This window comes from Apodemus sylvaticus, chromosome 1, assembly GCF_947179515.1.
Source record: "Apodemus sylvaticus chromosome 1, mApoSyl1.1, whole genome shotgun sequence".
NCBI classification, from domain to species: Eukaryota; Metazoa; Chordata; class Mammalia; order Rodentia; family Muridae; genus Apodemus; species Apodemus sylvaticus.
Window position 1 is genome coordinate 33,192,825 of NC_067472.1, and position 27,838 is coordinate 33,220,662.

General features: G+C 38.9%; 1 protein-coding gene across 4 annotated transcripts in view; it reads right to left on the reverse strand.

Moving 5' to 3' along the window:
* The window catches only part of Cdc37l1 (cell division cycle 37 like 1, HSP90 cochaperone), a 45,382-nt gene that overhangs the window by 16,622 nt on the left and 922 nt on the right, over window positions 1-27,838 (reverse strand). The window contains exons 2-8 of one of the 4 annotated variants that reach the window (XR_007978739.1): window positions 23,705-23,986; window positions 19,726-19,816; window positions 12,749-12,864; window positions 12,147-12,269; window positions 7,780-7,944; window positions 6,879-7,001; window positions 3,610-3,687 (exon numbers count right to left, since the gene is read on the reverse strand). Coding sequence is in view for 3 of the 4 variants with exons in the window: in XM_052187632.1 (XP_052043592.1) it covers window positions 3,589-3,687; window positions 7,780-7,944; window positions 12,147-12,269; window positions 12,749-12,864; window positions 19,726-19,816; window positions 23,705-23,986 (876 nt within the window). In the remaining variant the exon portion in view is untranslated. Of the gene's footprint in view, window positions 1-2,099; window positions 3,688-6,878; window positions 7,002-7,779; window positions 7,945-12,146; window positions 12,270-12,748; window positions 12,865-19,725; window positions 19,817-23,704; window positions 23,987-27,838 lie in introns of those variants that run through there. The other 3 variants (XM_052187632.1, XM_052187641.1, XM_052187622.1) reach the window with 3 other exon arrangements.

The window sequence follows — 27,838 nt, forward strand, 5'->3', positions numbered from 1 at the left end:
CCCTATTAACTGACACTGTAAGCAAACCAACACCACATGGGTCAGCTTCTTGGACAACCTATGAAATAGTACAAATACACCCATTACAGAGGGGAAACAAGGCTGCATAATTTAAGGATCTTCTTGTTAAAATGTGAATGGTATGCTGGAAAAATGGAAATAAAAACCCAACCCCAATCCAGACAAGTACCAGCTTTGGCCCACACCAATTTAAGAACTGAAATGTGACTCCCTCTGAGTACAGTAAATTGACTTTCCTTTCCTCTGACAGTAGCCCAGGGTTAAGTTGAGAATGCCTTGCTGTCATTTCCACTGAATGGAACGCCACTTACTAACAGAAATGTGTGCGCTTTGGGGAAGCATGTTAATTTACTCAACATTTTTCTAAAAAGAAAAAATAAACTTAAACTATTCGTATGTATATGCATCTGTTCTATATATGTATAGGTTGGATGAAACTAGAGGAAGTTGGTTTCCCTCTCCATCATTTAGGTCCCAGAGATTGCCAGGTTTGGTAGCACACACCTTCACCAAGTGAGCCATCTCAACAGCCCGTAATTACTTTTAAGATAATATGAATGCTACTCTAAAATAAATAAATAAATAAATTTAAAAAAAGGCCTAATGTTTCTGAAGAGAAATTAAAGGTTATTATAAGCTCCTTAAGCAAAAATTTTGAAAGAACCATAGATGGTGTAATTAACAGCAAATATCAGAATAATAACTTTAACCGACAGTATTTTCTCCACAATCATTCAATGGAACGACAGCTCACAGGACACAAAGAGTTTCAGCTGTTTCTGTCTGTCTGTCTCTTTCTAAGACAGAGTTTCATCTAGCCAGAAGGCTGGCTGTAAAACTTGCTCTGTAACTGAGGGAAACTATGAACTTCTAACCCTCCCGTCTTCACGTCCCCAGCACGAAGGCCACAGGTGTGTGCCACCACCATGTTCATGTGCCACCATGCCCAGTTCATGTGGTGCTGAGGATGCAATCAGGGCTCATTGAATTTTAGGTGAAAGTTCTACCAACTGAACCATTCTACGTCCTCAGCTATTTCATTAAAAAAGAAAAAAGAAAGTCTTTGGGGGCTGGGGAGATAGCAGTCAAAAGCACTGACTGCTCTTTCAGAGGTCCTGAGTTCAATTCCACCACATGGTGGCTCACAGCCATCTGTAATAAGATCCAATGCCCTCTTCTCGTATGTCTGAAGACAACTACAGTGTACTCAGATAAATAAAATAAAAAATTAAAAATAAAAACACAACAGTGTTTGTTAAATACTTTTTCAACTATTTTCATTGATAAACTGATTAGTTTGAATTCCTCATAGACTAGGGAAAAAAAAGTTCTAACCTAAAATCTGAGTTATTTGCTAAGTATTATTCTTTATTACTTAAGAGAGGAAATTTATTCTTGCTACAGATAGCTAGCTCAATACTAAGAAGGCATTTTCCAAATCAAGGAAACAGAATTACTCCAATAGACTGTTGTTTTGTTTTGAGACGGTCTATGTAGCTCTGGCTGTCCTTGAACTCAGAGAGATATGCCTGCTTCTGCCTACCAAGTGCTGGGATTAAAGCCATGCACTACCACACACAGCCTAATATATCACCTTAATACTAAAGTCCTGCCAATGGTTAAGTTCCCACCCTTAAGTGCAAATTATGACATCCATTAGTGGTTCCTTTGGTAAATAAGTTCCAGCCAAGTATTAAAAAATGTTTTTCTTAAATCAATTCTTGTCTTAGAAAACAAAACCAAAATAAACTTTAAAATTATATACTCACTTTGCTAATGCTTTTGTTATTGTTGTTGTTTTGGCCATTAAGAGCTTAAATCTTATAGAAGACAAGCCACAGCCATTTGGGTGACCATAGACAAGTCATGGGCAGAAGGGAAGTGGAAAGTGATTAGTCAAGTGCTACTTCTGTGAAATCAGGGACTTATTTCATTCTATTCTGTCTATTTGGTTCAAGAGGAAAACTGAGAGCATGCTCTAGACAAGAAGAAAAAGGAAGAGAGAGAAAAAAACAAGTATGTTCCATGATTAGGTCACTGATGAAAAAGAAGCTTACGAGCCAGTGAGCACTGCCATGTAAATTAGTCAGACATTTTTATTATAGAGTAGAGATATTTATATCAAAAGCACAGAAAGACTTTTATTCTGGGAACTAGGAAGATTATGACATTACAGGAGTATGATTCAACAATTCCAGTCCATTTCCACAGTATTAGGTGCCCCATTGGCTGAAAAGGACAGCAGAGGTGGAGGTCACAGCTCTGAACCCCACACGGCCGCTTAGCATGATTTCCTTACTCAAACTGAGAACTGCATTCCCAAACCCCAGGTACCCACTTTCCAAATATTTGCTGTAAATTGAAGTGGGTACTGAGCCAAAGATCACACTCAAAAATAACCAAAGCTAGTGCTCCTGTATGCTGGAAGATTAATCCTCAAATAATAAGGATATCATAATTGGCACTGTCATCTAATTCTAAATAAAAGAATCATCAAACATCCTGGTGGATCTGCAATGAATTACACAGGAACAAGTACAACTCAGAAGCATCCTCTAGGAACTGAGCTAGACGCGAGTAGCAGATGGGGCGAGACCCACCAGCACCACTGAAGGGACAGTTATCAAATTCTTAGGTGTGGCTGGCCGCTCAGCTCTGCACTTCGCAAGGCTTCCCCACATGAAACGCAGTAACTGTGATCTAACAAGGACCTTACTCTTCCTGTTGTTCTCACAGGCTGTTACTACTCTTTTAAAACTTACTCCCTGAGAGGTCCCAGACTATGTCAAGTAAATTAGAGTAAGCTTGCAGTTATCTTCTTGGAAAAACAGAAAACTGTATTGTTTTTGACACTCGCTGCCCTCCTTAATATTTAAACAGTCATCAGGACAAAGTCAACTTCTGAACAGTTTTGAGACTACTTTAGGGATAAATGTAATGTTTTTAATATCAAATTTATACTGGTCAAGGAGTTCACTAGTGGTGCCGAAAATACAAATGTAAATATCTTAAAATAGCAGTTTGTGCCGTCCAGCTTATTTATGAGTAAAGTAGGTTACCACTGCTGTTTATTGCTTTTAATGTGATGAAGACCAGATCTAACAACTGAACTTTGCAGTGGGACATAGCATACTTTTCTCTTTAATTCTTTCCACAAAGGAGGACGTGTGTGTGTGTGTGTGTGTGTGTATCCATGTAAAAAAAGATGGTGTAGCAGATATCTCCTCAGTCAACCAGTCTTGTAAACATTGCATTGTGCAGATTTTCATACTTTGATTCCAAAAATAAGAACAGTTAAAGGCAAATTTAGTAACTGAGGGGTGGGGGAGAGTCCGTCCAGTTTGACTTCCTGCAACATATGGTTACCACTCCTCCCTTCAGAAACAAAACAACAACAACAAAAACCCTAGCAGCACATAAAAAAAGTTGCAAAACATTTCAGTACTCTTTCCCTCCCATGAAAACCAAACAAAAATAAAGTGCAGCACCCGTAAAAGTGTCAAGAAAATAGCCAGGCTCTTCCTTTCTTGTAACAAACTAGTCCTTGGGCCCAGCAGTCTAGCTGAGTCACACAGTGTCCATCATTCTGTCGTCATCTTCTTTGTGTACCACTGAGTCTACACTGCACAGAGGGGCAGGGGTACAACACTGAAGAGAATCTGGATTCTGGGGGAGAGAGAAAGAAAGACAGACGGGGAACAACACTTGAAAAGCAGCTTCACCCCATACATGCAACTGCGCACATGGCTTCACTCCTCTGCAGCAGAGCAAATTAGGAAAGAAGGTGGACTGGAGTCCACACAGACTGAAACCTGAAGAACTAAAGACAGGATGTTATTCTTTAGCCAAAGAGAGGTGATAAAGACCGAGTGCATACAAGGGAACAGAAATGTTACAGATACCCCCTTTTAACTCTTTCAACAAAACTCTAATTTTAATTCTTTAACCATACAAGGTTAAATTTCCTCATAAGCATTACATTTAATAAATATGCCTTTAAGAGGCTGGAGAGATGACATAGCAATTAAGACCACTGGTTACTCTTCCAGAAGACCAGGATTTAGTTCTCAGCATAGACATAGCAGCATACAGCCATCTGAAACTCGAGTTCCAGGGGATCTGACAGCCTCATGCAGCCCCTGTGGGCACTGTATGCACATGATGCACAGATATAGATTTAGGCAAAACACTCAGACACATAAAATTTAAAAACTACGTTTGTTAAAAAACAATTTTTAGCCAGCAATGTATTCTCTTAAGATTACTATCTAATTACAAGAGTTAAGTACTATAAATGTAAAACATTTAGATAAAGGCAAAATACACCTACCTACTGAGTAAACTAAAGGAAAATCAGATTTTATTTTCTAAAACTAATAGATAACATAAAATATTGTCCAAATAATGCAAAATTAAAAGTATTCTTTTTAATTTTTCCATGGAAAAGAGTTGAAGATTTTAAAACCTACACATACCGTGGCAATGTCCTCCATTTGAAGTGATTTTTTTTCCTACTCAATTATTCTGAACATTTTCCAGCAACTTGGACTTTTTTTTTTTAAACTTTTACTACCTAATGCCATTTGTTTTTTAATGAACATTAGTGAGCAAAGTTATCCAAATGAGAGAGGTTCTTCCTTCTTCCCCTTTGAGTCATGCTCTTACTGTGAGGCACAGGCTGGTCTTTAGTTTGAGTCCCTGCTGCATGAGATCACACAGGTGACTGGAGATCACACAGGTGACAGGTGGTTCATCTCACAGGGAAGCTGTTTTTGTCTTAATCCTAATAAAGTGCAATACTTTCCAAGTCAAGTACAATGACTCTCTCCCATAAGTCTAGCAGTCTAGAGGATCTAGCAGTCTAGAAGGATAGAGTTCAAGGCCAACCTTGATTATAACAGTCAAACTTGCCAAAAAAAAAAAAAAAAAAAAAAAAAAAAAGAACAAAACCAACAAACAAAAACTAAAGGGAGGAAAACCCTTACAACACTGTGGTTTCTTCAGTAAAAGGCAAAAGCTAGGTAGAATTTGATTATTTCCACGAGTCCTTTTTATTTTATTTTAATGTTTCTACTCAAGGAGGAAAAACAATTAAAAGCCAGGCCAGAGAATAAACATGAAGCAGCTGCTCCTTTATCCTAGAAGCCACTGTGAGTCTGTCAAGGGTAAGGATGGTAGTGTACAGTAGTGTGTCTCAGAGGGCTCTTTTCACTATAATACCTACGATTAAGCATGTTACCAAATTCCAAGCTTTATAAAACAATCAATACTCTTGTTATATTAGTCTACTTCCACAAGGTAGGGCTAAGTCCTTTTTCTTGACACCCATCTTAGATTCCAGGGTCCTTGAAGATCAAACTTGAAGTTTGTAATTCTATCATGACAGAATTCTGAGTATAAGTATTAGCTGAAAAGATTCTCGGGAGCTCAGTCCCACCAGTCATGGAGAGACTTGAGAAACCAGAAGGAGGCAGCTTCCTGCCCGACCTGATGCTGACAGCCTGCTGACTACAACCTGCCTGCCGCGCACCCAGTGCTCTCCTGCTGCCCGTGCGCAGTTCTCCCCAAGAGCACTTGATTATTTCTCTTGTTTGACTCACAAGAATGGGAAGGAGAGTCAAAATTAGAGTGTCAGCCCCATCACTTACTGTGGTGGCTTAGGTCAAGTAATTTAACCTCATAATTTTCAGTTTACTTATTTGAAAACATGGATTAATATAATCAGCATTTTTAAAAAGATTAAATGATACATATTATATTATATAACGCATAAAGTGATATAAAAACGGTATACCATTATTGTAGTAACATTATTTTCAGACCTCAAAATTGTCATCTTGGTCCCTCAGATGGCCTCTCCTACCCAGCTGCCTTCATCTAGTCACAGTTTTATGTAACTAGAAAGACTCTGAATAGCATGCCTCTCCTGGGGCTGTCTAGGTCAGGAAGCTTCAATTCTCACCCTGTAGGGAACAACTGGTCTATTAGCCTTGATTCATTAGGAAGATTCCCCATAATAGAAACAATGCAAATGACAAAAGTCTATGATTCCAGCTTTTTTTCCCCATAAATGGTAATGGAGGACTGGCCACTGATGTCAGCTGTTAACTTACTTCTCTCAAACCAGAAGCATCTTGGTAATACAGGTTGCTTATATTTTAATGTGTATATGTTCTCATTTTATGTAAAGAACCAATGACATCCTTCCTGTAAGTCTCTTGTTCCTCTTCATGAGTCAGGTGACTAATTTTAGGTTTATTTATTGCTCTCAACATCATCATAACACTCCTTTTGAAAAACTGCTTTCAGTTTTCTCATGGGCTGTTTCCATACTGTATGTAAATAACATTAAAGAACTGACTGGGGCTGAGGAGACGGTTCAGCAGTTTAGAGCTCTTGCAGAGGTCTAGGGTTCAATTCCTAGTACCCACATGGCAGCTGACAAGCATTTGTAAGGAACAGGTCTGTGGGACCTAAAGCCCTCTTCTGGCCTCTGTGGGTACCAGGTACACATGTGGCACACATGCACCCAAGCAGGTAAAAGATTTTCATACAAATAAAACAAATCTTAAAAAATTAAAAATAAAGAAGAGGCCTACAGGCATTCTTCAGGAGCTGTTCCTGATGTGTCTAATTAAAGGAGAGCACTAATAATTATTTAAAGCCAGAATGTAGATATTTATATCCTTAAGTGTTTTTGGCTGAGTTAAATGTGATCAACTGCATTCCTTATTACTTTATATACTATATTAGGTTAAAGGTCAATGAAAATTTAAGAACTGTTTTAAATACATGTTACTAAAATGGTAAAATTATAGTGACCTAAGGTCAAGAAATTGAAAATCTCAATTTTTTACCATTTTATGAGGCTTAAAGATAAATACAGGACTCTCCTCATATTGTCTTCTGAATGACACTTTCCATGTCCCAATGTAGACAACAGAATAAACTGGCTAAAGCTGGTCTTAAAATCTTGGAGCCTGGAAATGAGAGATAACTGGGCTCTATTAAGCTGCTACTTCTAAAGTCACAATGGGCAGGGTGTGTCTGAAACATCTTACAGCTCTAAACCATTCTATCAGGGACTCTAGTGGTGGCTCCCTCTTCAGGTCACTGACATTTTCTTCATGCTAATAGCACAGTTTTTATCTTGATCTTGCAGCAGATTGTGAAGAGGTTAAGATAGTTGCCAAAACTATGACTACTACTAACTTGATAGATACCATACAAAAAGAGCTACTTAACAAGGCACTTATTACAGAAGAGCCATGCACCAGATCCCTTTAGCTGCCACTCACATGGTCAGCCTCAAGCTATACAAACTGCCAACAATGCTGTTTTACTTACAATGAGATGTTTACGGTGAGCCACCTTGAGTTTTTAATTGAAATGACCAATAGGTAGTGACACTTGACCTAAAGACTGTACAACTCAGCCTTTCCACATTAAAATGAGAGAATTTAGTATGTCTAATAGATAGAAGAGACTAAATGCCAAAGCATGGAATAAGACTAAGGGTTATCAATCAATCAATCAACTACTTTTGAGTTGAGGTCTCTCTTCATAGCCCTAGCTAGCTTGGAACTCACTATAGAGATCAAAGCTGACCTCAAACTCAAGACATTCATCTGCCTCTGCCATGTCCAACACTATGTTTTGAGGCAGGAAACTTTTAAGTGGTCACAAATGCAACAGTGGTCCTAAAGAACCAAATTATATGACTCCATTTATGAGATGAATCTCCCTTTCCCAGCTTACCTGTGATAAGGAGTCTAAGGAGCCGATGCCTCCAACACCAGGATGGGGAACATGATTCTGAACTGTCACAGGTTGAAAGCTTTGTGATTGAGCGTAAAGTCTTACTCTTGACTTGAAAGCTTCAAGTTCATTTTTGAACGCTTCAAAATAACCTTCTTCCTCTGCCTAGAAGATGAAAACAAACAGAATGAACTGAACCAGAGTCAACTCTGGGAAGCACAGAGCAGAGCCAGAACCCAGGCGGTGAAGAACATTCACAGTGCAGGAGCCAGCAGTTCCCTTGCAGAGGAACACACACTGTTTCTTTTACAGGAACACTAAACACTTGGTCTGCTTCATGTCTGTTTCAACAAAATTAACTAGTAGGAAACAACCTTCCATATACCTACACACAAAGCAGGAGTTAACTGGCTTGAAGGAAAGGTCTTTCAGTAAAATTACAAAGAACAAACAGGGCAACTTATGAGACCCGGCCTCAGAATAATGTTAAACCTGGAACACAGCACAGCGGTCAGGTGCTAGCTTGGCAGCACAAGGCCCTCGCTGAGTCCCTAGCATTGCAAAGCAATGGCATTAGCCTCTCACCTTCACTCCGTCTCACTTAACCAGGGAAGGGGAGCAATATCACCATCTAGTACATCTCAGGCCTTTTTAGATTTTCTTTGTTAATGTTATAAAAAACAAACTCAGCATTCAAATTAATTATTGTATCTTCAGTGCCCTAGCTAAGCAAGTGTCTTTGTGGCATCTGGAAACAAACAAGTATGATAACTGAGGCTGAAGTTCTCTGGTATCCAGTGATGTGGGAGTCTTAAGATCTCCATGAAAAGTCCCTCTCTACTGAGGTCTCTTTCTATAGGCATTTCTTCCATGCGTAATGGGGGGGGGGGGTGCATGCCCTGTGCTAACAGTATGCTGGCTTTCAGTTCAGGTGGTAGAAAGAACTTGTAAAGGGAGTTTAGGTTGTACAACTTGGTTGAGATTATAGATTAGTTCTGGGATGTCCTGTCTACTTGAATAATTTGCTCAGTTAGGCATAACATCATATTCCAATACTTGCTAGTACTTGTATGATCTATGCACAGTTTGCATCCAAAAGTAATTGCTGTCAAAGGCATCACGACTGCTCACTCTACTGCAGCCCCAAGGCCTACAGGCTTAAATAAATCAACAGAGACATGACTGCCTAATGAAGTAACCTATAATACAGAAGGATTTAATAAGCTAACCCTTAGAAAACACTTTAAACATGACAGAAACACCTGCAAACATTATGGCCTAATTTTTAATATTAAAGCTGTTAAGGTTAAAGGCTTTAATTGTTTTCAATTGTTTTGTCAAAGATAAATATTAAAATGTAGTGTGGCAATATACCATTACCAGATTAGGTATCAGTTGAAATACATCCAATAAGGTATAACCAAAAGATAGATTTCTTATTGCTTCTATGAATCAAGTAAAAATTTAGTTAGCATAAGCCTAGCTAAAAGTCTAACCAGGTCATTTGTTCTTTAAAAGTCTGCTGGAAACTGTAGGATGAGAACATAAGAAACTGTTGGATTAAATTACAACTTCAAAGAGGTTAGAGGATTTAAGGTAACTGTCTTTTTACATTTAAAAATAAAATTAGTTTTTTGTTGTCTGTTTCTAATAGAAAATGTTCACTGCAGAGTATCATGAAAAAAATGAAAATAATTCTTCACTCAAGAATAATCAAAGTTAAACTTCTGGTATATTTCCTTTTAACTTCTAGTTGCATATGTTAAAATGTGCAAAACTATGTACATGCAGTTCACTGAGCAAAAAAATCCCACTGTGTCCCCGAGCCGCCAGGAGGCCGACTATGAGCAGGAGGCGACTATGAGCAGTAAGCAGAACGCAGCTCCCAAGAGCCCCCACCCACCCCCACCCACTCCCACCCCACCCCCCCTTTAAAATATATATTTAAAATTGACACTGGCTATACAACTAGCTTGTTTCATTCATTCACTGTTTTTTCATCCATGACGATGATGATGAATACATTAATGAATATAATACAACTTATTCTTGGGGTTAGGCTGCTATTACAAACAAATCTATAAACAGCTCAGCAGTGGGTGCAGAGATCTAGGAGATACTCTGGGACATAATTCTCAAGCCTCACAGCTCATCTACACTCTAAATCTTCATGCGTGCAATAACTTCTCTTTTATGTAGGTTACACTGGTCAATATTTACTGTGTTCAAATTTTTGAAATAAAAACTTTAAAAAGACCCAGGAACAAGTCTATTCCACAATGCTACTAGCAGTGTACTTTAAGTTACACTACTGTGTTTCCAGAACTAAACGGGACTACTTGGGATTCAGAAAGTCGGACAACAAAGACACACACTCTGAAGCATGAAAACGCTGGCCTGGAGCCCCAGTTCCATGTAAAATCCCAGCACATCTGCATCCCAGCACATCTGTAACACCCCCCCACCCCCAATCCCCCACCCTCTCACCCCCACACTGAGGAGGGACAGCCAGAGACAAGCAGATCCTGGGGGCTTGCTGGCCTGCCAGCCTAGCCAAAATGGGGGGCCCTTCAAATTCACTGAGAGGCCCTGAACTGGAAACTGGGATAGAGCATGATAAAGGAAGAGACTCATTGTCAACTTCCAGCTTCCACACTGCATAAAGAAGTCAATCTGTACACACACAATGCCTAATAGTTAAAAGAAAAACTTGTTCTTTAAAGACAGGAACAATGATATCTGCTTTTCATCTCCACAAGAGAAGATAGCAGGTTCTTGCATCTGGTACAGCATCAATTACATTCATCTCACGAGTGAATGAGAGTCATTGTAGCCACTAATATCACTGCAGTATCATGGAGCTCACTGCCACTGGGGCCTCCTAACTATCAGGGCTCCTGAGCACACACTGAGAACATGCTCTCTGTTACAGTCCTCAAAATGGTGTTACTGTCCATCCAGATGTGCACGGGCTCAGCTCCACCACAAGTACTTTCTAAGGCTGCTCAAATGTGTACCTCTCCTAGCACAGCTCAATTCTCATTGCTCTGCTGCTTTACCTTTTAGGAAACTTTTAATTATTAGTGATTCAGAAAACACAAAGTCAGTAATCTTTCTATACATATCTAGTTTCTTATGTTTATATAAACATACATCTCTTATTTTAAACTTGTAGCACATTTTCCACAGATATATATTAGCCACATCCTATTCTGTGAACCACAGTGCTTTCTGAAAGTCATCCTCTGAATGTGAAGTATTCCAGTTGTTTGCTGGCGCCCCCCTTCCTCGCCAGCCCACCTCCTCTGCTGTCTCTCAACAGGATCTTACTACTATAGCCCCTGCAGAGCTGATCTCAGAATGCAACACAATCCACTCACCTCATTGCTACAGTTTTTTTTTTTTTCATTAAAAAACTTTTTCTTTTTCTTCTCTGCTTTTTTTTTGTTTTGTTTTGTTTTGTTTTGTGAGACAGGGTTTCTCTGTGTAGCCCTGGCTGTCTTAGAACTCCCCCTGTAAATCAGGCTGGCCTTGAACTCAAGAGATCTACCTCTCTCTGCCTCTGCTCCCAAGTGTTGGGGTTAAAGGGCTGCGCCACTGCCACAGCTGCTGCCACCTTCACTCAGCTACAAATTTGGTTTCTTAAACAGTGAGTTTGGAGTGTGGAGGATGCTGTGTCTGTTTTGTGTAACACGGCATTATAAAAATTGAAATGGCCGGCCCTTTTGTTAATAAGTACTCCTTATATGTTAAATGGGTAAATAATGAATTACTCAAAACAGTCACATTAATTTGAATGGGTTTCAATTTGAATATATGGTCCAGTGCAGCCAATTAGCACTACTGTGGTGATTTGAACGGCCCCACACACAAGTGTTTGAATGTTTGGCCCATACAGAGAGGCATTACTAGGAGATTTGGCTTTGTTAGAGGAAATGTGTCCCTGTAGTTGTGTCCCTGTAGGGGCAGGCTCTGACATGTCCTATGCTCAAGGTACACCAGTGTGGTATGTAATCTGCTGCTGCCTGCAGATCAAGATAGAGAACTCTTGGCTCCTCCACAACTCTGACTGCCCTGCATGATGCCATGTTTCCCAACATGGTGATGTCTACCTTTATGTGGTCATGGCCTCTCTTCACAGCAAAGAAAACCCTAACAAATACAACTATGTTGTATTATAAATACGTATATTATGTAATCTCTATACTAGCTTATATATACTAGGTAAGTACTAACGCTAGACATTTCCTTTCACTGGAAAGGCTACAGCATTTAGCAGCCTGCTGGCTAAGCAGCCTTCCTGATGCGCCCAGAACAAAGCCCAGCTCCAGCCCAGTCTCCTCATTTAACACCAAGTTACTACTTACTTTGGCTTTCTGGAAAAACAAACGAAAACAGCCTCTTGGATCCACATTACAATTTTTGGCCATTTCCATAATAAACTGCATTACAACAGCTTGATGTGCTATCTGTTCCATTAGAGCGCCCTTCTGAAAAAGACATGCACCAAAGTTAAAAACTCTGGAAAGAGACTGAATTGGTACTGATGCAAATTTTGAATTTTTAAAGTATTTTGCATTTTATTCTCTTTACTCTTAAGTAAAATATTCTATCAACATAAAGTGAATGTGTTACTGCTATTACATGGGCCAGAATAACTACGTACTTTTGACTGAGCTCCTACTGTGATTGCTTTCTGATACATTTAAAGCATGACTTTCTAACTGGGAAACGAGAGGAGAGGTGTGATCATAGCACACAAGAACGGGTGACCAGAAGCAGCACGGTGAGCGAGCGTGCTGGGAAGCAGCACAGTCCCTGCAGGGAGCTCCAAGGTTGGAAACAATCAAACTTTATAATTCCTTCTAATAACCTCCCCCTCTTTTCATTTAAAGTAAATAATGTAAGAAAATAAAATATAGTTCTGAATTCTACTAAAGTTTCCAGACATTCAAGTTTCATACGGTACCTGCTCAGCTTCTAGGTGAAAACACCATAAAATAAGATATTTAGCAGTTTCTTCGCATACAAGGTATGGGTGGTCTGACAAAAATCTCTGACTATCATCCCATCGACTCAACATACCTGTAAAAAAGAAGTCAATCACAAATGTCAAATATTTCCTTTCTGTGAGGCAATACACTGATTTTAAATGTCATTCTTTAAAGACAATGCAGAGTTCCAGACCAGTGTGACACATGACAGGGCAAGCCGAGAACGCTGAGCTTCTCAGAGCAATGGTCAGCACGATTTACTTCAGGTAATTAGTCTGGCTTACGAAGACTGGCCAACTGATGTCTCTTGCTTACAGAAATACCCAAAGTCCCACATACACTGAGGAACTTAATCTCCCCTTAAGGTTAGAGCTTGCACAAATCTGTACCACTTACTATGAGAACAGGATGGTTTTTATGAAAAAGATGAGTAACATTCTCTATTATTGCCTAGCTGTGGCAAAGACCGCAAATGGAAGAGTTGTCTGGGCCACACAGGCCGGTCAAGGACAGCCTGAGCAACTTCACAAGACCTGTTTCAAAAACTAAGCAAAAACAAACAAAAAGACTAGGGCATGGTTTAGTGATAAAAGATTTGCCTATATTATGAATGAGGCCTGAGGTTCAATCTCCAGTACAAAAATTTTAAAAAGTATGATTTTCAAGAAACTATGCTTGGCAAGTGTAAGGGCTTACTAAAAAATTCATGATAGTATATTATCTCTATTTTTTAAAGTGTCCAAGATATAGTAAAATTTACCACTTCAGGAAATTTTATCAACTGGGAAACACTAAGTCAGTATTGTAATCACTGACACACCGGTCATTTTAGTCACGTTACCCATTTACTAAATGCTGCCTCATCAGTGTGTACAATAAACAATCATTCTTTTAAAACCTAGTTGAACATATTTGAAAGGCTGCCATTTTATTTCAAGATATTAAATGAATCCAAATAGTACAAGTAGTACATCTGCATCTTTACCTAATTTAGCAAAGTCACTATGACCAAGAAACACGGCGCCTGCAAAGTGCTGTTCAGGGTTATCCTTGTATGTACCGAGTATCACAACGCCAGAAGACTTTAAGTTTATACATAGCAGCAGACAGTACAGATGTTATTAAGTCATTATGGCAGTTTCACAGGACTGTCTTGAGAGTATGACAATAAAACTTCACTTTCAACACAAAATGAATTCCTACACACTAAATTTCATGTGTGAACATATGATCAAAACCAAAGACAAATACCTTGAGAATACACAGGAACATATGGGAACCAATTAAAAACACTCTTTATCTTTAGAAAAGGGTTATAGGCAATTTCAGCATTTTTTTTTTAATTAAGAAAAAAATCCCAAGGAGGACAGAGTTTCCCTGTACAACTCGACAATCCCTCAATCTATAAACTTCTCCAGCTTCTTCCCTCCCCCCAGTGCCAAGATTATGTGTGCACCATATTTTTCTGACAATTGGGTCATTTAAGATTTTGAGACACAGAATGATTATGCAAATGTATTTTAAACTCCTTCCCAAGGAATTACTGAATGCTGAGAGTCAGAGCTGATAAAAGCCCAATCCTCCTTTCTTATGTCTAAAGACATACAATGACTCCGTGCACAGCCTCTGCACCCTCTTTCCCCACCCTCTCTTTTAAGACGGTTCCATGGAACCCACCTGGCTTTGTTCCTCTCTCTCCATTTCTGGGATTATCGGACCTTAGGCCACAAGGCCTGATTTATAGAGTTGGAGGGATGAAACCTAGGGCTCCATGCGCACACCTGTCAAGCACTAGATCTACCAGATGAGCCACGTACCAAGCCCTTTGCTGCCTTGCTTACACTTCTAAGGAAGCAATCCCTTCTAGTCTTACCTACAGTCATCCATTTACCTCAACGTGGCAGCATTATAAGCAAATGAACAAAACCCTCTCCATTTGATTTCTGAATTAAAGATAATATGAAAAAGATAAGTAACACTTGCTAACAGCCACAGAGAAATTACATGCTGAAGTTTTTATCTTTTTAATACCTAAGACTTTAACACTTGAAACTGGGCAAGGATTGTATCTAACTAAGTAAATCAGGTCTTGAATTAGTATGAAATTGAGAAGTAGTCCGTATAGGTCTTAAGAGAAACTGTGTGGGATCTTATAGGAAAATATTTAAAGAGAATCCATGGTTACAGAAGTAGAACGTATCTGAAATGACCATTATTTTAAAATCTGCAAACAGAGTAACACAGTTGAGGCTAACGAACAGGGAAACAGGCTCTAGAGCTAAACAACCTCCGCCTGAACCTCAGCATCAGCTTGGTCAAGTCCCTTCATATACATCTGAATCTTCCTCCATAGAGTAGGGCTAAAACAGTCCCAGCAAGAAGGATTTTTATGAATAAGGACATTTAATTCATGTCCTTGCTAGCAGGTATTTACCCAATAGTGAATAATTCATTCATACAGCAAATACTTATTAAGACAATCTTTTGGTTAAATAAGCCAGTCACTCAAACTACCAAGCAATTCCTCTGAATGCTTAGAATAGTTTAGTTTGGCAAATTAAAATAATTTAATTATATATTTCAAAACATGTCTTTCTGGTAAACATCTAAATGTCAGCATTTCTCAATAGTCTATTTGATTTTTAAAACTGCTCCCAGTACACATGGTTTGCATTATGTTTATAGACTACATTTAACATTCTATACCACCCGCTGTAGCTCCACCTGCTAAAATTACCCTAGTCGGGCTGTAAGGTCCTTGGGAGGCCCAGGACTAGTTTTACTTGCTGAGCCTCATATTTCCCATATTTCCCATCATCTATCACCAGACAACCATTTCTGACCGCCATGCTTACACACAAAGTCATGTTAGTTAAAACCAAATTCACCCTTCTGTCACCTCATATTTCCCATATTTCCCATCATATATCACCAGACAACCATTTCTGACCACCATGCTTACACACAAAGTCATGTTAGTTAAAACCAAATTCACCCTTCTCTCTGTCACCGTACCATGCTTCTGAGCTTTCAGGTTACCCCATCAAGTATTCTACGAACTTCTCTGACATTTCCATCTTTCTGAAGTTCAGTGATTATACTGTATATGTACGTGTGTGTGTGTGTGTGTGTGTGTGTAAAACATTTTTTAATATTAAGCCATCTTAGACTAAGACCTTAAATATTTTTTCAGGTAATAGAAATGAAGTATATTTGTTATAGAGAATTTGGAAAATTCTCAAATTAAAAAATATGCAATTTTATCACAGACACAATTTAATTCCTATAATAGTATAATTTTCAGTTCATTTTACTTTATATTTTATTCAAGTACTTCATAGCTTTTGCAGTGAGAAAGCAAACAGCTCCTGTGCAAATGTTTGCAGGGCTTGCTAACGGGTCCAGTGACCATCTTACATGGACTCAGAAAACGCTGAATCAGAGTCAACTACGCTGAAAGGGAGATGATGTGCTCTGAAAAGGCACTGCACGATTCAAAAAGCAGCTCTGAGGACCACAAAGACAGTGATATTAAAGAGACAAACAACTGTGGGACTGGTTAAGAGTAAATAAATGAGCTTGGTGTCTAATCTAAATCAGCATTTTCTATTTCTAAAGCACGAGTTGGCTAATAAACACAAATGTAAAGGAAAATCAGATTTCAATAACTCATAACACTACAACAGTGAAACCATTTACTGTTTATTAGTAAATTTCATCTCAGTGTAAGGGTAAAGAACAGGAAAAAGAGTCATCAGTGGCATAATGAGAAGAACTATGAAGAACACAGGCACAATTGAGGTATTGCTGTGAAGGCCCTGCAGCCTACACAGACAGTTCCCATCCACCAGGCCCTCTGTTTCAAGACATGAGAATAGAATCAATGTTTGAAAAGTTTCATTTGGAAGCTTTTTTTTTTAAAGATTTATTTATTTATTATATGTGAGTACACTGCAACTGTCTTCAGACACCAGAAGAAAGCATCAGATGTCTTTTCTCTTTTCAGATGGTTGTGAGCCACCATGTGAGTGCTAGGATTTGAACTCATGACCTATTGGAAGAACAGTCAGTGCTCTTAGCCACTGAGCCATCTCTCCAGCCCCTGGAAGCTTTAATTATAGCTGTCATTACAGATTTTTTTAAAGGAGTTCATTAATATATCTCATCAATTTGGCAAATACTTCTTTCCTTTACAATAAATACCTTCAGGCTTTTATCTCAGACCACTATCAACTGTGTTTTGTAAATGTCCATTTCAATACTTCATCATCCCTGTAACTGGAAATTAGTCCATTCCATGTTGGTGGAACTTGGCAAGCAGAAGTAGCAGGTACCCCAGAAGCCTATTTATATGATACACACATGCCAGAGAGTGGAAAGTAAAATACATGAAAAGTTTGGCAGCCTGCTACCTTAGGACCATTTCTGTGGATCCAATGTGCTGCAGCAAGGAGGGCATCTCTTCCAAAGTGAAAAGCCAATGTGCATTTCCACTAAGAGACAGGCACAGTGAATCTGGGAGGAGCTAAAGTCTGGCTGGATTTGAAGACAGCAAGGGTCTGGTTAGTATTACAAGATGAGATGCTAGAAGCTCACAACATGCAATGGTAAAACAAGTACTTATTAATCATCTGTGGATGTCAAGACAGCCTTTTCTCCTGGCCATCTAATTAAACACACAGCAGCTCAATAAACTACAGGGCTATGGTGAGCACAGGTTTGAGATTATGCACAGACTCAAGAGCATGGAGTCTTCTCATCAAGGATGTTTCGGTAGCCTGCTCCAGAATAAAAGAGAAAAGAGCAAAAACTTCAATATGGTACCATATTCTACAAAATTAATTATTCCTCCACCAAATAGCAGCTTGAGTATATTGGTATATTGGTCCAATTTCTTCTTGGAAGGATCAATAATCCCACACATGAACAAGCCCATTCTAAAGCTGAAAGTGGTTTTCTCTCCTTAGCATGCTTCTAACAGTAATACATTTTTTTGATCTACTAGATGAATTAGCTAGTGTACACTATTTTTTACTTATTATATATCAAGATAAATGATAAATATGAACTCATGACATTCACTGGTCTTACCATGGAATTCTCAGAAACTCAGTTTAACACAGTGAGAAAGGGGTCTACTGCTGTAGACTCAGTTTTGGTGTCAAGGTGGCTTACAACACCTTGTGAAGTTGGGATGTTTTCCCACACAGAATTGCCACTTAACTGAAGCACTCATTCTACAACAAAAGAAGTTACTGTTTCTCACTTACTAGGTGGCATGGCTCCAACACAACTGACATATGGAATGCCAAGTGGGCAAAAACAAACTAAAACCTGAAAACACAACAACACTAGTGACACTCTTCTATCAAATGTTATGTGTATTTAGAAAGAAGTACCAGCAGACAGGACATCATTCTCTTGCAGCAGAACACATGGGCCATGGTAGCAAGGACTAGGTAGGAATGGCAACTGACAACACAGGACTCATTTGCAAATTACCGTTTCTATCCCTTCTGTCCTTCCTGGTTTAAAGATATTAATATCTATCCCAAAAAGGGATGCCTATTCCTTTTATTTCTATGTATGAGACAACACATGATATATGCAGAAATGTGAACTTGTGTGTTTAGCTCTTCAGGTACTAGTCTTCACTGTTGTAGTTTTGGCTTGGCTATTTGTGACAGTCTCATAGTCCAGGCTACCCCTGACCTTGCGATGCCCTGGCTTCAGCCTCTCCAGTGCTGGGATTGCACGCATGTGTCAACATGCCCAGCTCTCTTTCCTCATGCCCAGCAGTTTCTCCTTTTGAAGCAGAAATACTTTGGGGGAGCACAAATGGAACAAGGTTTCAACCACTGATCAACAAAACATAAACAAGAACCATGTCTGTCCATTCGTACAACACTTGAATGAAAACAGTGTGAACCTCAGCTCTTTACACTTCCAAGCAGCATTTTCAATCCTACAGTATCACATTGTTTAAGTCTCAGATTACACCATGCATATATTTTCTGACTCTGCATTTCTCATGCTGTTGACTAATCTTTATAGAAAATCCTGAAAATCTGTCTCTCTTAAACAAACTCAGACATCACCTCCTCTAGAAATCCTTCACTTTCATCAAGTTCACCCGTCGGTTTAGCCCTTAGGAGTGCTTCCTGCTTTTCTAGAACCTGAGTTCAGATCCCAGCACCCATACTAGGTGGCTTACAACCACCCAGAACTGTAGCCTCAGGGGGCTTGTGGTCTCCATGGCACCCCCAAACATGTGGCATATACTTATACAGGCACAAACACACACACACACACACTTTAATAAATCTTTAAAAAGAGTAAAAGCTGTATGTTAAATCTTTGTACATTTCTGTCCTATTATTTAAGCAACATATTAAGGAACTACAAATTACATAGCATCTATGCAAACCTGAAAAAAGAAAACTGAGCATCGGAGCTGGAGCAATGACTTGGTACAAAGGCACCTGCTACCAAGCTGATGACAGATGTTCAATCCCTAGAACCTACATGGTGAAAAAGAACTAACTCCAGCAAGCTGAACCCTGACCTCCATTCATGGGCACCTCATCTCTCCCCACTGCACATGAAATAGATACATTTTTAAGCCAGTCCTAACCCTTTTATGTTTAAAAAAATATCAAAAAGAAATCCCTGAAAGGTCAAGAAATACAAAGAAGTGATACTGTCACAGATAGCAGCATTAATAAACTACTTCTCTTTACAACCTGACACAAGAAAGGTCGGAAACAAACCTGGCGATACCACCAGAACCACAGCAGCATAAGTGGGTTGGCCACCTGCAGTTTGGGGGCACCACAGCAGCATAAGTGGGTTAGCCACCTGCAGTTTGGGGGCCTCATTTTATAGATTCATTGTTACATACACACACCAATGATCTCTAATACAATAATCAAGAAAACTTTAGTGGACTTACCGAAATGTCTGATTTTTTGCTCATATTTCTGCATAAATGATTGTGATTTATCTTCATCTTCTGTTTTTCTTTTATCTTGATTAATAAAACTCTGGAAAAATTTAGTGACTAAAATCAATATTTTAACTAAATCTCTTCAAATATTGCATGCTTAGTAATCTTTCTTATAGGCATGATGCTAAAAGTATATGGCAAAACACTATATATCTTTAATCTGCTAAACTCATCATTAAAAATTTAAACATTCTCATTTGGTAGTTTCATTAATTTTAAAATACAAATTTATCTAGGCATCACACCGAAAAAAATCTGAATGAATCTTTTACCCTGGTTACCCTATCAAAGACAATGGAACGATTCTTTACATGTGTAATTTACATCTGCATTATTCATTTCCAATACATAGATGCAACTGTAGCCTAATCTTTGGGTTTCTCAACTGAAGCAAACTCTAGTAATCCAAGCACATAAGAGTCAAAAATATTTACTATAAATTCTTCGACAAGAGATAAAAGAAAAAAATATAGCATGATTGCATTTCTAAAAAAAAAAAGTTCTCTTGTGGGAGGCTAGTGTAATCCTCCTTAAAACTAAGTACAAACTTCTAGTAAGGAAGAATTTGCATGAGTTGAATAAGTTGCAAAACAGACCAAAAAGTTTCTTATCTAACCAGCAAAACTAACACAACAGTTTTCCAATGTATTCTCTGATACACTAATATCACTGCCAAAATGATATGAATAAACTAGCTCCCTGCCAGCTTGTATTTCAAAATAAAAGCACCTTACACTTTGTTACCTAGATTTAGCCACAAATATACCTTAAAATTTTCTACTAGCATTAGTAGAAGCATTAAAAAGAAGAGATACAGCCGGGCGGTGGTGACGCACGCCTGTAATCCCAGCACTCTGGGTAGCAGAGGCAGGCGGATTTCTGAATTCAACAGAGTGAGTTCCAGGACAACCAGGGCTATACAGAGAAACCCTGTCTCCAAAAAACCAAATCCAAAAAAAAAAAAGAGAGAGAGAGAGAGATACAGATGAAGTTCCTAATAGATTGAACATAACATTGAACATGGAAGAAACACACACAAAAAAAATTTAACAAAGTATTTCACTTCTGGTATATTTGGTATGGAGTAATGCAATCTGGTATATATTTTACAAGATTCAGACATACATCCCTGGGCATAGTGTCCCCTGACTTTTGGGGGGAAGCAGAGGTAGACAGAAGGATCTCCGAGTCTAAGGCCTTCCTGGGCTATGTAAGAAACTTTCAGACAGGCCAGGGCTACATGAGATCCCATCTAAAACTTAAACTAAAACAAAACTGATTGTCTTTAAAACAACAAAAAAATATTAGTTTGGTAGAAGTACTGCATTATTTAAGAGACTCTACTCTCTAGATGACTAATTTAAAGGACTGATTCAATGTTTCAATACTATTACTTAAAAGTCAAGATTGGCATCCAAAACAAGACAAGGTGCCCGATTCCTCCACTCTTATTCAATGTGGTGCTTGATGACATATGCAGTAAGAGAAGATGCAAATAGGAAGGAAGAAGTAAATGTGTTCTTATTTGTAAATAATATAATCCTACAGGTCAGGGACCTCAGTGACTACACCACAAAATCTTTTATCTGATACACACTTTCAGCAAAGTGATAGAATACAAAACTAACATAAAGATATCAGTTGCTTATAAACTAGTAACATGCTGAGAAATAAATAAAAAAAAATCATACTCATGATTGCTTTAAATACAGACAAATAAAAACAAAAGACCTTGGGATAAACCTAACTCTAGCAAGGAAGTGAAAAACATCTATAGTAAAAACCCTAAAACACTGAGGAAAGAAATAAAAAATAGGAAATACAAAGATCTCCATTGTTGATGGACAAGATTTAATATTGTAAAAATGGCTATGATACCAAAACCAATTACAGATTCAATGTGATCTCCATCAAAATCCCCATGTGTTTCTTCACAGACACCAGGAAGAAAAAAGATTCAAATGGAAGCACAAAAGGCTACAGATGGCCTAAAAAGCTGAGCTAAAGGGAAATGCCAGAGGTATCACTGTCCTTGACTCCAATTCAATTGTAGGAGAGAGCCACAGCTGACAAAGAGGCCAGAAATAAATAAATTATCAGAGAAAAGGCAGCTTCTCAAGTGGCAGTGGCCAACTGGATAGCCACACAGAGAAGAATCTAGATCTTTATCTCATCCAAATGCATCAAAAACCTTAATGTGATACCCAAAACTCCAGGGTTACTAAAGGACAAAGTACAGAAAACATTTCAAGATAACAGCATAGGCTAAGACTCTAAACAGGAGGACTCCAGTCACTTAAGAAATAACACCAGCAATTAACCAGAGACTTTATACAAAGCCTCCAGCCGCTACATAGCAAAAACAAAGAGATGGCCTACAAAAGGAGATAAAATCTGTCGGCTGTACCTCAGAGGTCTAATACCTATTTTAAGATTAAACTGTTTTATTACATTTACTTGTTTAGTTTGCATGAGTACAGATGTGGTGTATGTTCTCGTTCTCTCTCTCTCCGAACATGCATGTGTGAATATGCCATAGAGTATGTGTGCTGGTCAGAAGATAATTTGCAAGTGCCTCTCCCTTCACCATGTGTATCCTCAGGATCAAACTCAGGTCATTAGGCTTGGTGGCAAGCGTACTTACCTGCTGAACCATCGCCTCACACACCCTAGTATCTTTTACTACAGTACACAAGGAAGCAAAATACTAAATAATGAAAATCAAACAACCCATTCAATAAATGGGCTAATGGAGTGAGCAGACAATCCTCAAAAACTAAATACAAATGGCCAATAGCTATATGGGAAAATGTCTGCTATCAGCCATCCAAGAAATGCAAATCAAAACTGCATTGAGATTCCATTTTACCACTATCAGAATAGTAGTCACTACAAAATCAAATAACAAACACTCAAGGTTGCAGACAAAAGGGCACACTTACACACTAACAGGAACAGAAGAGAGCCAGCCCATCTACTATGAATGTCAGTATGTAGGTTTCTCAAGAAACTAAAAATAGAGCCACCATATGGCCTAGCTGCATCTACTACTCTTGGGTATTTACCTGAAAGACTGCCAGTTAACATATCAGAGATACTTACACATCAAAATTTGCTGCATCATCATTTTATTAGCTATGGGACTAACATGGATGCCCAATAGCTGAATGAGAAAGTAAGATTAAATATACATCACTCCACACACACAAACACACACACACAAGAATATTTTGTAGCCACCAAAAAGTATGAGGTTATGTGATTTGCAGAAAAATGATTTGCACCTGGATACAATGATATTTCTATAGATGTACAAAGTTACTAAAAAACAGACAATATGTAAACATGTGAAACTCTCAAGGGGCACAAAGGCAACTAACAGGAAAGGAATGGATGACAAAGAGAATGGCAGGGCACAGGGGCCGGACTTCTCAATGTGCACTGTATACTTGCAGGAAAATGTCTTTATGTAATCCAGTATGATAAAATTTAAATAAAAAAACAAAAAAAGATTATCACCTAAGTTTATTAAACCCATGCTGGTAAACTGAAGGACTTTATTTACAAATTCTGTAACTACATGTTAGAAAAGCGCCAGGAAGCCAACAGCTCAGCAACATCAGGAAGTACTCACATCTCAGCTTCAGCACACGGGCCTGTGCTACACATCACCTTCTGAGCTGGGGTCTTCCTACCTGCCTCACTCTTCCCAGCTACCCTGCACGTTGAAGGAAGCAAGGCTTGGAGATGTTGGCATTTTAACAGGATTCTGGTGCTTTGCAACAGTTACTTACAGACACTTCTGGTGTTGATTCTTTGTTTTTATCTGCAGTGCTGGGAACGGAGCCTAGGGCCTCTTGCATGCTCTACCTCTGAGCCACATACCCAGCCCCCTTTCCGCTTTAAGGTCCAACAAAGATCATACCTTATTAAAAACATCCTTGCTAATGGCATCCATGTTCCAGAGACACATCCTCTCCCTCTGGAGCAGAGCTTCCTCTTTCTGCCGCCATTCTTCCTCCCGCTGCCTGAGTTCTGACACCGCGGTCTGGGCTTTGGCATGTTCCTGATCCAAGGACTCAGAGTTATGCAGTGCTAAGCTGCCAAGTTTCTGCTGGGCTTCAGCAAGATTCCATTTGCATGCAACAGAGCTCTTCACAAATTCTTTCTGCTTTTGGCAAGCCAGCTCAATCCCATGGCTATACATCTAAATAAAAAGTAAGGACAACTGTATTAGTAAAAAATGAAGGCAGCAGCAAGGACATCGCCCGCTGTTTTCCGACTCCAAAGGTCTCTGTGTGACGTTTGGTAGACAGCAGATCTGTAGTCTTTGTCTACATTGCAGTTTACATCCATCAACTCACTCTGAGCTTCTCTGTTCCTCCACAACCCCACCCCCGCACCCTCCACCCCCTACCCCCGGACAACTAACACCACAAAGGCTGGCAACTGTCAGCGATTTGCAGAGCTGGCCCACAACAAACATCACATGTGCAGGCTCCAGAATCCCTCGCCAGGAGGAGGAAAGCAAAGCTTCCGTCCAGTTCTCAGTCATGGCTCCTCCTCCTGAACCTTCAGAGCTTTAACCTGCAAGATCTTCCTGCAGTGACCGTCCTTCACCTCAAAGCAACCACTTACTGGCTTCTGGTTTCTTTGTGTCATCACAATCTGTGATGATGTGAAAGTTCTTAATAAAAAATGCTATTTAAATGACTATGTCACACAGCCATACCTTACCTCAGTCCTGATCAAAACCGTGACAGTGGAATTGAGAAGTGCCGACTGGTGACTCTGTCTACTTAGGAGAAATTACTTTTAATATTTTCATAACTACTCATGTAAATGAAATGGGTGTTTAGTTTCTTATATTCCTTGTCTCAGCAACAAAAGTGGAGGGCAGTTTGTTAAGGATTTCTTGGTTAAATGTACAACTTCATCTACTTATGAAGAATCACTGTTCTTAATCTGTTCCCAGAACTGTATCATTATCCAAGCCTTTATAAATGTACATTTCAACTGTATAAATATAATCCTACTTTTTCGTCTTCTCTACTAGAGTGATCCTTCAAAACGAGGGGGGCAGTCATGCTTTTTCCTCGAGTTTATTATTATAAAGCACAGATTCCTTAGTGCTAGTCAATTTTACTTCCTGGTTTATTCTTCCCACCCTCAAGACCCTGTTATCCCTCTTCATTGATACCACTGTCCTCTACCCGGTTCCTGCCTAATCCCTAAGCCTTTTCTTATCCATTCTCTCCAAGCCCAAGGTATACATATTGCTATATTGGTATTTTTAATATTAATATATACTTATTTTCTCCCTGATTCCAGGCTTTGCAAGGAGTTAGAACTTAATAACTGTTAGATGAATAAGCTAATCTTTACTTCTTGAGCAAACTGTTCTGACACAGTAGTAAGCATTTTCCTGGCACATTCAAGATTTCTACTGGCTGGCTGTGGACACTTGTTCTCTGTTTCCTTATTTAGTCGTTATTCGGGTTTCAAGCCCAGATATTGCCATGTCTCTAAATAACAAGTAAAACATTTATTTTTACTTCTTGATACACTAGAAAAATTATGAAGTTGGAGAGTTGGCTCAATGGTTGAGATCATCTGTTGCTCTTGTAGAGAACCTGGGCGCCATTTCCAGCACCCATATGGTGACTCACAAGCGTCTGCGACTCCAGGACCTCCGACATCCTCGTTTGACCTTGGCAGGCATCAGGAATGCATGGGATGCACACACATGCACTCCAGCAAAACCCTCAGACACTTAAAAGAATAAAATGACTTTTTTAAAAGAAAAATTATCAATGGTGTTCCACACCTTTAATCGCAACACTTGGGATGCAGAGGCAGGCAGATGTGAAGTACAGGTTACAGTTACTACAGACTAAATTTCAGGATAGCCGGGCTATACAGAGAAGCTCTTATCTCAAGGTGAGGAAAAAAAAAAAAAAAGCCAAGAACAATGAGAAAAATGATGCTGTAAAACTTAATTTGTAAAAAACAAAGTTATGCCAATAAAGGCAATTATTAAAAGCAGGGTGAAGGATCTTGCTCTTTGTAATTACTCAAAAGCAGGTATTTCTCAAATCAAAGCAACTACCAGAATTATTTATATTTAAATTACTCTCCCAAGACTCTCCAACATGCATGGAGATGACTAAGCATACTATTGGGTCTTTAAGAAAAAGAAGCAGCACAGGGACAGGATCCATGTTAGGCTAGCAATCTCTGCTGAGCTGCAGTCTGAGTCCATATCAAGTCTTACTTTAATCTGTGATCATATCAAAGTTTAAAAGGACATTTTTAATAAACAAAATTTTAGTAAACAAAAACTCTGTAAAGAAACTATATTGTTAAAGTCCACTGGTGCAACCTTACATCAAAAGTTCTCAAACAGCAGCCAGACCAGAGGGCCAAGTGGACATGGGTCCCACTCCCAACCAAGAAGCAGTTTGCAACTGATACCTGCTAGAAAGGGAAAATCACTAAGTACCACTGCCCATACTCCAGGGCGGGCAGTACTGTGCTGAGCAGTAGTTGGCCAACACAGAATGAACTCTGGGTTATTTATTTATTTATTTATTTGTGGATGTTTTGTTCCATTTTAGCATTTTTAATTATTTTTAAAATGTTAGTCTTACTAGTCTTTTGCTTGTTTATTCTGATATCATTTGGGTAGTTTGTTTTAAGAGAGGAAGAATGTAAAGTGGAGTGGGGAGAGGTGGGGAGGATCTGGGAGAGTGGAAAACAAAATGCAAATATATTGTATGACAATTTAATTTAAAAATGATACAAGCAGTCTCGAGAGATGGCTCAGCGGGTAAGAGCAGTGACCGCTCTTCCAGAGGTCCTGAGTTCAATTCTCTGCAACCACATGGTGGTTCCCAACCATCTGTAACGGGATCTGATTCCCTCTTCTGGGGTATCTGAAGACAGCTACAGTGTACTCATATACATAAAACAAATAATGCTTAAAAAAAAAAAACAAGCATTTTTTAAGTCCTCAAATTCTGGTTTGCCTTTTTCATCACTTGTTATACTTAAATAGCTCCCTCTCTTCTCTCTCTCTCTCTCTCTCTCTCTCTCTCTCTCTCTCTCTCTTCTCTCATATTTGGTAAAAATTAAGCCAGTAATTTAAGATGGATTTTTTTAAAAGCCTGTTAATTGATTAAACATTTTATTCTTTTTAAATATTCTAACCCCCAAATTTAAGTCCTAAAGCTAGCAAGACATATAAGTAAGCATGTAATAATTATATAGTCTTAGAAGTAATGACTTTGCAAATTTTATCACCATTTAAAGGCCTTCTCATCCAAATAAAATTTTATAGTATTTCTCTGGCTAGGCAGAAGATGGCTGGAAAGAACACCGGACTGGGAGTCATGAGTTCTAGTGGGGACCCTGACATTATCTAACTAGATGACCCTGGGAGAGCTCCTTTAATGAAGGCAATCAAAGCCTCCTTAATCCCCATCACCTAAACAAATGCACAGGTAAAATCGTTTTAAGACACTGGGTTTCTTGGATTACTTCTTCGAGACAACCACAGTGCACTGAAATTGAGACCGTTTTCTCTTGCCTGTCCAAACTGACACTAGCAACTTTTTGTTTTCTCCCTCTGCAATACTAAGTATACACAGATGACACTAGTGATCTGTAATTAGTAGGTGACTACTGAGCCATCAACTCTCATTTTTGCCTTCCTTTCCCTATGACTAGCTGGATGACCACAGTCTGTGGTTATGAGACAGCATACCGTATGTGAGCCCAATCAACTCAGCTGGCGGGCATAATTAGCCCATACTTACTTGGCAGGCAATTTAAACCAGTCATCTTTAAGAAAAGCTGTTATAATATTGGACCACGGTTTAACAAAAACGCCTAGAAATCAGACACACCTACAATCAATTTCATTGAAAAGATTAGTATTTAGACTATGCTTGTGAAATCTGGTTCAAAACCCACCCCAGTGAGAAGTCAGAAGAAGGTGATGTACCCGGCACAGCACTCCTATAAAGCCATAAATGGCATAACACACTTGACAGTGTCT